Source organism: Gavialis gangeticus, unplaced genomic scaffold, assembly GCF_001723915.1.
Source record: "Gavialis gangeticus isolate Ggan-Ray unplaced genomic scaffold, GavGan_comp1, whole genome shotgun sequence".
Taxonomy (NCBI): domain Eukaryota; kingdom Metazoa; phylum Chordata; order Crocodylia; family Gavialidae; genus Gavialis; species Gavialis gangeticus.
Window position 1 is genome coordinate 27844946 of NW_017729034.1, and position 11792 is coordinate 27856737.

The 11792-nt window shown below is 43.4% G+C and overlaps 1 protein-coding gene across 1 annotated transcript in view; it reads right to left on the reverse strand.

The window, feature by feature from the left end:
* Positions 1 to 11792, reverse strand: part of DNAH8 (dynein axonemal heavy chain 8) — a 397167-nt gene that overhangs the window by 133192 nt on the left and 252183 nt on the right. The window contains exons 67-69 of the mRNA XM_019526702.1: positions 9970 to 10073; positions 4243 to 4419; positions 2805 to 2972 (exon numbers count right to left, since the gene is read on the reverse strand). Of these exons, the coding sequence (XP_019382247.1) occupies positions 2805 to 2972; positions 4243 to 4419; positions 9970 to 10073 (449 nt within the window). The remainder of the gene's footprint in view (positions 1 to 2804; positions 2973 to 4242; positions 4420 to 9969; positions 10074 to 11792) is intronic.

The window sequence follows — 11792 nt, forward strand, 5'->3', positions numbered from 1 at the left end:
ACATCATCTGTGCTCCCCACCAATGCATCACCTGTGTCCCCCCCCCCCATAGACTTACCTGGAGGGAGCTGTGGGAGCTGCTGTCCACCACTGCCTGGCTGCCCACATGCATGTGTATGCACACATGCACATGACACACCCAGCATCCTGCTCCCCTCAGCCCCAAGCAGCCCCTTGCAGACCTTTTAACCATTTTACCCTTTAAAGGAAAAAATCCATTAAAGAAGGAAATGTGCACTTTTCTGTGTTTTTCCACAGCAAACAGAAAACCTGGATCCTTGGTCAGCACTATTTTTTTAAAGTGTGAATTGAGTTCCAAAAAACAGCTTTACAGATCTTTAAAATCAGTACACATCTAAAACATGCCAAAGAAATTGCATTTGGTCTTCAGAAATGTGATCCAAGTCCTGTGAGAAGATGTTTCTCAGACCTTTGTATAGAAATGTGTGTGCCTTGTTTAGACAGACACCGAGGTAATAGCTTGTCTTCTACTATTATCTTCATATGAAATAAAGTGATGATTACTCAAATTCCTCAAGCCACTTTAAATAAAAACCTAGAGTTCTCTTCATATCTAAGGTGTTTCATTTTGCTTCACCTGTATGAGTCAGGTCTGAAGGAAAAAACTGGCAAATTACTGGATTAGTTAAGACTGAGGTAGAATTCTGTTATCACTTGGGAAGAAGCTTAGGCTGCAGCCTTAGGACCACTTTGTCCTAGTGAAAGACTGTAAATGAAGGATCAGTCATCTATCTGAGGCTGTAGTTTGCTTGCTCTTCTAGTAGATTTAACGTCCCCAAAGAAAGTTTTCTTAACTAAAAGATGAAATATGCACCAGTCTTTCAAAGATTTTTGTAAGTGGAATAAGTACTGGGTTGAAGTCCCATATTGATACTGTGTTCTCGACTGGAAGGCAAACATTCCTAAGTCCCTTCATGAATCCCTCAACTAAGTTAGCATTAGTAGATGGAGCACAAAATAACTGCCAGCTGTACTTTCTTAATGATAGAGTCATAAAAATCATAGGGTTGGAAGAGACCTCAAAAGTTTTCTAAACAACATGCATTTAAGAATTATAAATGAAGGCACTACTTACATATGGATCAAAGTTGATGCAGCCTATTTGCTCAAACAGGAAAACTTCCCATTTAAGGACTCAGAATCTGTGGACTGATTTCTTCTGTAATAGGGAGGAATATCTCGAAAACTGTTTTGAGCCAGGTCTGTTTCTAGGTCTATTAGTGTCCTATATTCCATGCTGTTACGATTGGGGGTTAGGATGGTAAAACCAACTGTTTTGCAAACTCAAATCTGTGTTTATTGGGAGTGTCAGGGGCACACCTGGGACACAGGCAGTTGGGGCTTAAGCCCATTGAGAGTCACAGCACAGGGGATCAGGAACCAGCAAGGTCAGGGAAGCAAGGATCCATACTAGAGCCAGGGTCAGGGGATCAGAAGCAGGCAGGTCAGGAAGCCAAGGTCTATAAGGGAGCAAAAGGTAGGCAGTCACCCCCTGGGTAGAACCACAAGCCAAAGGAGGTCAGGCAGAATGAGGGTAGGGATCCAGGCTGGTGTCACTAGCCAGGGGGTCTGAAGCAGGCTGCTGTAGCTGATGGGCAATCACCTATCTAAGCCATGAGTCAGAAGCTGGCTGTCAAAGGACAGGTGTCTAGAAGCACAATGGATCAATGAGCTGGCAAGGTAGTCTTGAAAGTACAGAGGGTCTGGGCTAGAGTCTGGAACTGGGAACAGGTCAGCAGGAACCAGGATTAAATCAGGAAGCAGGACCCAGGGCAAAGGAAGCTAGGAATTCACAAGTAGGACCAAAGACACTAGGAACAAATAAGCAAGACCTAGGAAACTGGGAGCAGAAAATCCAAAAGTGTAGAGCTAAACAAATCTTGCTGACTAGGTTGCTGGACACCAAAAGGGCTGCTGCTTCAAAGTGGTAAGCCACACCTGAGACAACTGGTGCCAACTTGTGAGAGTTAAGCCACTGACAACCAGGCCACTCAGATAACAAGGGCCAGCTAGTGGCAATTTAATTAGCCTGGTGCCTTGCTGCCTGACAGGGAGACAAATCTTTTACTGTATTTTTTGTAAAGTATGAAAAACATTCTCTTATCTATGATGGGGCAAGCAAAATCAGCTTAGCTTTATCCGGTCTTATTTTGAACAAGAAAAAAATGGGGAAATGGGAAAGGAGACTTCACAGCCTGCACTGTTTTTTTGTTTCTGCTAAAAGCCTAAATATTCAAGACAAAGGTCTGGTGAAAATAAAACGGACTGCCTACCTGGAGAACTTCAACCCCTAGGAGGAACCCCCCTCTCTTCCCACAACTTCAACCCCTAATAGGCAAAAAACAAACCAAAACAAACCAATTTAAGCTACTGAAGAGGGACAGAATACCATACCCTAGGAAAACAAGGGAATAAAGGGCTTTTATTATCAAAACTTTAAAATTAATTGACCTAATGAAATAGTCTGAATTAGGGGAACAGAGATGCTATATCCCCTTGTTTTACATCCATTGCAATTTTATCACAAGGGTCTAGACACAACTTTGTATTTACCCAACAAATCTCTAAGCAACAGACACATCACAGTAAATATGTAGCAAGACTTGTTTTGTCAAATCTTTCTGCATATTAATGTTGCTGTACAACTATAAGTTTGTGTCCATTTTTACAGACCTATGTCCCTATTTTGAACAAGGATTTAGAATATAAGTTCATTGATTTTTTTCATATTGCCATTTTTTTTAGAAACTGTTCAAGACTCCTTGCTTAGAAATGCTACTTACTTTTAATGACTCGCCCCAGGATGGCTTACAGCAAGGCTTTTCTGGATCCAGCGTAACTGGGTCTATTTTCTTTTGGAACAATAACAGAACACAATCCATGATCCTCATGATTAGATGAGGGGGTTTTGCAAGCTTCCTAACTGTGGCAATATCCACTGGTTTGATGGTCTGTATCGTGGAAAATAAAGTAGAATTACTGTAGAATTACTTCCCAAGTACTATTTAATAAGTTCTTTTTCATTTAGCATTTTATTATTACTGTTATTCTTTTTATGCACTTTTCATTGAGGGAAGTTTGATTTATAAATGCCTGGTAGATAAATTATTGGGATTATTTTACCAAACATTGCCATTCCATACCGCTGAAATATATTTGAATCAATATGCATTTCAGAAAGATTTTGTCAATGCAATGAAACAGATCTGAAAATCAAAATTAAAAATACATAATACTGACATTATGGAATTAAGCTTTTAAGAGATTGAAGAAAGATGTGTAGTTTACACTTTTAAGAGTTTATATTTCAGGATAATGTTTTTGGCAATACAATACACAAGGCTAGAAAATGGGCTTTGTAAGTATTTGGTAAATATGGCCAACTACTGTGAAAGCAAATACATTTTTTCTTGCCTGGCAAAGTTATTAAAGTCCTGAGCCATTACTCTTTGACTTTTTTATTAGTATTACTTTTAGGGTACAGCTTAAATACATAATCACTCAAATAATTAGGGTACTGCTAAACAAAAAGGCCATTTCAAAACTAGCAAGTGAATTTATTCCTAAAGTATTATTTGGCTACTGCACAGTTGGCATCTCATATAGATGTGCCCGGGGGCATGTAATTTACAAGAGCATCTTGTGTGATGATTTTGCAAGTTTGGTTCATTCTATTATCAGAATGGATTTCAATTTGGAGAGGATGCTTGATTTTTTCTGAATTGCAATTGTCTGAATCCTTTTCTTGTTATATACTGGGTGCGTCTACATGTGTGCCCCACTGCATGGTTGGTATTGCACAGTCATTTAGTACTTGCTTTAGCATTTCTAACCCCACTGTGCGGTAGTGGTGGTGTCATGGTTAGTGCCTGCTGATGCTACATTACCATAGCTACAGCAACGTAGCATCCCATGTACACATGCCCACTTACTAGTAATTTAAGCAGCAGGTTGCTCCTATATAAGTTACTCCTGCTTTATTTTTCTACATCACCTCTTTCTCCCATGGTTCTTTTGTAAGTTGTCCCTCTCAAAGAGGAATTCAGCATGCATTTGGAAGTAAAATGTGAGCTCCACAACTACTAACAAAAGGTTTGAGTATGAAATTAACAGAATGAAAACTCAAAATGACATGATGCTTTGTTCTGGTAGAATTAATCGTTCTTTCAACATATGAGTCAATGCCCAGTAAATTCATGAAAATATAAAATAATTACTCACATTTAATGCAGCTTCTGCATCTTCTAGAGCTGGTCTAGCTGCCTCCAATTTGGTCTCAGCTTTTACTTTTTCTGAATCAATTTCATCTACAATCTTTTGTGCTTTGTCTTTCACACCCTGGACTTCATTTTTCACTTTAGCTGCAGCTTCAGCACTTACTGTAACTTCTGCCAGCACCTAGCATTAGGATTTAAAAAAGAATATGAAAAAATGGAATGAATTAATACTTTGCAAATACAATGAAATCCGAATCTAAACTATTGTTTTTATTTAGCATTTCTTATACATGATATAGATATATATATAGATATCTATATCTATATATATATATACACACACACACACACACACACGTAATTATGCAAGAAATATACCTGGAACCACAGGACTTGATTTTGTTATTTGGGCAGCTATCCAAGAGTTCAAAAGCCTAATCCCAAATGTAGAAGTTGTGCTTGGACATCACTATGATTTCTATAATGTATACATATGTTTCATAAACCAATAAAAGTTATTGACTCAAAGGCAGTGGCATGGTTAGATGGTTGGCAAGAATGGAATGTACAAAATAAAACAGAGACTTAAGAAAGATGCATGGAGAGATAAAGCAGAGTTAATTTGCTACACAGAAGACTGCTATTGCAGAACAGTAAGGTCTCATTATTTTATGGTCCAAACTGTAGGTTGTCTCTTCAGATGATTAGGAGAAATACTTTCCTTCTTTAAACTTATGCGAAGCTGACAGAAAGCAGGTTAATTATAACTGCCGCGCCTCCCCCCTCCCCCCCGCACTGTTCTGTCACTTGGTAAAGTGAATGTATTTGCCACAACACAAATAAAGCCAGATGGAACAAGACGTCTCTGCTGGCATAAGTATACCTTTGTTTATGAGAGATTTTGCCTTGGTTCTTCCAAGTTCAAGATGTTAAAAAGCCTGCATTTTTCTTGAATTCTTATTGTAGATTATCAAGTCTGCTTGATAATGGTATTGGTATCAATGGGAACCCCCGAGTTGATGAGCGGAGTCTCCAATTTAAAGTTAGCTTGCTTACACAGTTTGGATTCTATTCAATTTTATATTTGCTTATTTGTTCATTTCTTTTTTTTTCAAAATTGCAACAAAGAACACCAAAAACTGCAACAAAGATACTGGATTTACCCCAAGAACCTTGTCTGTCTATACCCTTAGACCATCATGGCTACAACCTATACCCCTGCAAAAGGTCACCAAACTTAGAAGGTCAAAGGTGACAAATATGAAAATTGCATGTTCTGCTTCCAAATCAATACCTATATCCTTCACACAAGCAATGTTGTCTACTTAAGTGGATAAAAGGGGTCAATGCTGAAGTAAAAGCAAAAACATGTTCTTCCTTTTCCTCCTTCCTTCAATATCATAATTCAAGAAAGCACCTTCCATTCAGAGGTGTGAAGGTATCTTTCAGAGGCTCAACTAAACCACTTAAGTAACCCACTTACCTGTAGCAACGTTTTCATTAAAACAGGATCAGGTTATTTGTATTCCCTTTTATAAAGATGGTGTTTAATTGCCCTTAGGACTGTTATGCATTAATTTTAGTCAGCTCAGGGAGCAATTAACCCCTGGACTGTCCACACAATAAGATGTGTAAATTAGTTTTGAGCATCTTTTAGGCATCTTAGGGCTCAAACAGGAGCGCAGCTCGCCACCGTAACTCAGAAAGCTTTGCAGGAAGTGTTCTGAGTTACCATGATCACCTGGACCAAACAGAAGTTCACTGTTGGTTTCAGGGAGGAGGGGAGTCTACCTGCTGGCTGTGAACTTGCAGCCAGTTTCACTCAGAAATTGCCCCTCCTCTCTCCCAGCTTGTCCCTGTTTCAAAATGAGGAGAGGGAGGGAGGAGAGGAACCTCATTTTAGGGGTTCCCCAGCCAGTGTTGGAGGCGGGGGTGGCTGTACTGAAGCCCTTCCACCTTGGGGGCCGGGGAGGGGGCTTCAATATACCCACCTCACCCTCCAGCAAGGGCTGTAAAAGTCCCAGACTGAACTCCCTCCACTCCCTTTCCCCTCTCCCATTCTGAAAACAGCTCAAAGCTGGGAGGCAGCACAGACAGAAGTTACAGAAGACCATACGCAGCAGAAGGCAGGGGGCTAATGGGGCACACCCCCCGCAATACAGGGCAGCAGTAGGGTCACAATGCAGCCTGGCCACGGGCTTCCCACAGCTGCAGCAGGAGTGGGGTGGGGCGCACAGGCAGCAGTGAGTGAGGGAGTGGTGCTGGTGCAGCCTGGGGCAGCCTAGGGCAGCTTGTCCGGGGGGCGCGGCTCCTGCTGCTACACACACCCCGGGAGGCAAGGGGGCATGTGTCCCCGGATCTGCATGGGGCAGGGCAGAGTGCTGCTGCAGGCTGGGGCCAGGGTGTTGCTGGGCTCTTCCTGGAGAGGGGTGGGGCTTGGCCACCCTGTGCTTCAGGCAGGCGGCCGTGGAACTGGGAGGGGGCTATGGGGGGGAGGGGCTGCAGCCACCCCAAAATTTGCTGTGGTCCCTCCACCCCCATCCCAGTGCCACTGCCACTCGCCCTGAGCACAACGCAGCACAGCCACCACCAGGAAGAGCCCGGTGCAGCCCCAGCCCACAGCGACAGCCTGCCCTGCCCTGCTCCATGCAGATCCAGGAGCACATGCCCCCCCCATGCCCTCCTGTGGCACATACAGTGGCGGGAACCACCCCCCTCCCCAAGCCCCGGATGAGCTGTGGCTTATTCCCATGCCTTACCCTGGCTGTGCAGGGCCTGCCCCAGCCCCTGTCCCAGCCCCACTCCCTCCTCCCCTCCCCCACAGACTTACCTGTTGGGGGGGTGCACACGTGCTCAGCCCCCCCAGCCCAATTTTTTTCTCCCTCCGCCTATGCAGAAGACACTTTTGAAATATATTCATGTGACCACTCATGCAATGAATGTTCAAAGTTTTGCCCAATGGGCCATTTTTAAAACAGTCTGCAGCCACACACTTGTGTTTGGTCACAACTATAGACTGCTTTCTGCAGCTACATCAGGTGAAAATTGTCACTTTTCTCTGTGTCCTTAAAGTTACACCATTCCAGGTCAGGTTTATGTCTGACCCATGTTGCCCAGCTTGTGTTTCACAAATGTGTGGCCACTCCCCAGAGATAAGCTGCCAAAGTTTCAGTCCTCCATCATCCCAGGATGCAGTGTCCACTTCCTGCCCCATCCTGTTCTGTGTAGACAACTCACAAGGTAGCTCCTAGTCAGGCCCCTACTTGCCAGCTCTCTAGTGGCAAGTCACAGCTACATAGGTCAAGGAGAGTCAAAGAAGGTTTTTAGCCTGAAAGCGTAATTACTCTAAATTCAAACTAACACTAACAACAATCAACATTTAAGAACCTTAAAGTGTAACAATTTCCTTATATATAATACACCAGACCAAGATCATGCAGAAATACTTGGATATTTTGAAATTATATAAGACAAACAACTGAAATTTGACCTTTCTTCCTGGATCTAGTATGCTACAGCTAAGAACTGAACAATGATAAAGTTGGCTAACATAAAACTGACTCAGGCCACAAATAGATGTTCATTTCTACAAGTGCTGGGGAGCCCAGGGGATGATGCAGTGGGGCAAAGCCCCTGCTTACTCCATATACCTGGGACTTCGGTATAAGGAGTGGGACCTGGATTTGTTCTGCTACCCTTTGGAAAGCCTCCCTGAATTTGGTTCCCAAATAGCTGGTTTCCCTTGGCCTTCCCCACTCCCTACGCCCTCACCACTGCTTCTCACACTAAGAACTCCAGTGTAAGAAGCATGCAGGGGGCTGTGCTGCTCCCTATTGCTCTGCTTCCAGTGTCTGGCAGTTGAGCAGACGGAGTGATATGGCAAAGCTTCTCACATCAGGAACTCTGGAGTGAGAAACAGGTGGGGAACAGCTGGTGGCTGCTCCTCCTCTCTCCTCCCAGTCTACAAAATGAGTGGGAGCAGCTACCCCTGAGCCTTCTTTAGAGCAGTAGCTCTGGTCTTGGGAAGGCATGGGAGCCTTTCCCCCAGCTCCACTCCACCTGGTCCCCAGGAAGAGTTAAGCTGTGGAAAAGTATGCAGGTATTCAGTGTTCTAACAGAAACTCTCCTAGGAGACATTCCATACTTGTTCCTGGGTTATTTTTCTCCTAGGGCAGCCAATTTTGCTCAGGCTGAACACCTGCATACTTGTAGTTTCTACTGGGAGAATGATGATTCTCCCAGAAGAAAAGGAATGTCTGCCTCAGCTACCAACGATTAACAAATTGCCTAATTAAACACATATATAAACCAAACATTTACTACTAATAGCCACAAGGCAAGTTGCACTACAAAGTCAATGAGACCAAAAATGAGCTCCAGTGCTCATGGAGATAAAAAAAGAAATTGGGCATGTGAGGAAAATTATTTCTTATTTAGCCCTCCTACCACTTCTCTCCCTCATGAGTTTGACCAAACAGTGGCAGCTTTCAATTCTTTGGGCTTCTTCAGGAGATCCAGTAAGGCTAGGGACAGACATTACACATAAACCAGTTTAAATGATCAAAAAGTGGTTTAAACCTGTAACAGAACAGATGTTCAGTGCACATAAACCAGTTTGAAAATGGCTGAAACCAGTCTGAGATAAACCTGGTTGAATGTAGTATCAGACTTAACTGATTTGGGTCAAACTGGTTTATTCAAATTATGTCCCAAACCCTTTCCTGGTTTAAGTTAAATCAGAGTCCCCCAGCATCCCAGAGGCTTTGCAGCCCTGGGAGGGGCTCTATGTTCCAGAGGGCTGGGATGGCCCCTCACCTCTGCTCCCTGGCTGGAGCTCTGGCAGAGACTGCAGGTACAGTGGCATCTGACTGGCCTCCTCCTGGCTCACCATCCTCCCACCACTCCCAGCTCAAGTGGGATTCCCCCTTCCCTCTTTTTTTTACACAGACACCTCTCAGCATTAGCTAGCATACCACATGCTGACTATGGTCTGGGCTGTGGGAAACAGGACAAAGGCAGATAGGACAGTGTCGGCTTAGGTCTTTCTGCAGTTAATTAATAGATAGCTGGTAATGTTCTTCCATTCCTTCCTTGGAAAAAGCTGTTTAAGAAGAGCTTAGACTAATGAGAAAGCCTTTTGTTTTGTTTGATGGGCTGATAAATGCTAACAACTCCCTGTGCAACTTCCTGCTGTGTAACTAAATGCTCTTATCAACAGCAAGGTGGGGATGGGGGAACATCTCCCTAACCAGAGCATCCTGCTGGGCATAGCCACACTCCTTCCTCAGCTCAGCACTATCAATAGGAAGGGAGGGCTGCTTTAGCACCACTACCCCTGCCCCACTTGGCTTCTAGCCTGAGCCACTGCAGGCATGTGCCTGCATTTCTTCAGTCCAGAGGGGATATCTGAACAGTTACAAACTGGTTCAGCCTAGGCAGGTTAGACTTACCTGCAAAGAGTGAATCAATTCAGACTCAGGCTTTTTGAATGTCTGTTCCTAGCCTGACAGATACTGTAGAAGATGTGCTGAAGAATCAGAATCATGTGCTGAGACCACACTCCCTTTCTAAAAACAATGGCATACACTATTTTCTTGTACTTATTATATGGAGAGGTTTCTGACATGGGGAAGATTGTAGACCTTTTACACTATTGTAGTCCTCTAAGCTATTTTTTGCTACTTTTGTAATGGATATAGATCAGAAATGGGTTTAGCACTCCAGTACTCACTTTATCTGCTTTTATAGAAGCTGCAGCCAGTTCCTTCTCTTTAACTGCCAGCTCCTGAGAGAGTTTAGCTACAGATTCACTGGCTTCCATCAGCTTAGAGAGACCTATCAAATATAATATAATAGCAATTCAGAGAGGTGAAGATTGATATTTTCTGCTAATGTTATCATTTATTATAGCTATGGATCCCAAGGATCTAATTTTTCCCTGAAATTTCTGTACTCATTAACACCTGCATAAAATGAGACGAAAGACATATAAAAATACCACTCTGATCCGATTGTGCTTTATATTTATTTTTCACAAGTGCAAATGGTTGTTTTGAAGCATAGGAGTGGTTTCTCTGGTGGTTTTTTGCTGCTATCACTTTGGACATGCAGGCTGCTGGGCTCTGTGCGTTCTGGAAGGTGGATGCTAGCAAGCAGCCTTCCAAATTCCATGGGTGATACAGAAAAAAGGATTTGACTTCATGTTCGGTGACAAAACTCAGGTACATTTACTGTCACTTGGTCAGTACACCAACTGGTCTGTTAAACAATCAGCCCAATTTAGTGAATCTTGCTTGTGACAGATAGTTATGCACTACATCAATCACGCTCCCCAAGGTCACTATGAAAAACAAATCTAGTAGCCCTTGTATTTATACCCAAAATGCCCTAATCTCACACCAAAGTTTATCTGTCTACATATTGAGATGTTTATTTCTACTTGTCTCTTTCACCAGGTCTGCACACCTGCATCTTCAGTTCTTTTTATCTCTGCCTCATTAATGTGTTCTTATTTTTACATTACTTCTTGAGCTATTCAATTACTGTTTATGCTCCTCCCTTCTTTGAGTCAGTTTTTCACTCATTAGTGTGTTTTTATTTTTTACATTTTTTGTTAGGACATACAGCAGTCATGTGGCCTGTTCGTCCTGAGCTCCTTTTCAGATCTTTAGCTTAACTATAACTTAGCATAACTGGAACTCCTACATAAACGATGGCATGAGGCACAAGACAACAGACAAACTAGCCTTGATTTTCATGGCTGGGACATCACTAACAATGAAAAATTATCTAGGCATATATTATATATTACCTTTCTGGACTTCAGCAAGGCCTTTGACACCATCTCCCACCCCATCCTCATTAAAAAATTGGGTGACTGTGGCATTGATGCCTACACAGTCAGATGGATTGCAGATTGGCTGAAGGGTCGCACTCAGAGGGTGATGGGTCATATTTGACCTGGGGAGAAGTGGGCAGCGGAGTCCCCCAGGGCTCGGTTCTTGGGCCCATGCTGTTCAATCTCTTTATCAGCAATTTGGATGACAGGGTGAAAAGCACCCTGTTTAAATTCGCTGATGATACCAAAATTTGGGGTGAGGTAAGCACGCCAGTAGGGAGGGAAAGACTGCAGCAAGACTTGGGTAGGTTACAGGGGTGGGCTAGCAAAAACAGGATGCGCTTCAATACTGACAAGTGCAGGCTGCTGCACTTGGGCAGTAGTAACCAGCAGCACATTTATAAGATGGGAAATGCCCTTCTTGAAAGCACGGAAGCAGAAAGGGATCTTGGAATCATTACTGACTCCAAGATCAACATGGGCCAACAATGCAAGGTCACGGTTGGCAGGGCTAACCGCACCTTGTCATCCATCCACAGGTGCATCTCTAGCAGGGACAAGGAGGTGAGCCTCCCCCTCTATGCAACACTGGTCAGGCCACAGCTGGAGTACTGTGTCCAGTTCTGTGCGCCCCACTTCAGAAGGGATGTGGACAACATTGAGAGGGTCCAGAGGAGGGCCACGCGAATGATCCGGGGACAACAGGGCAGACCCTA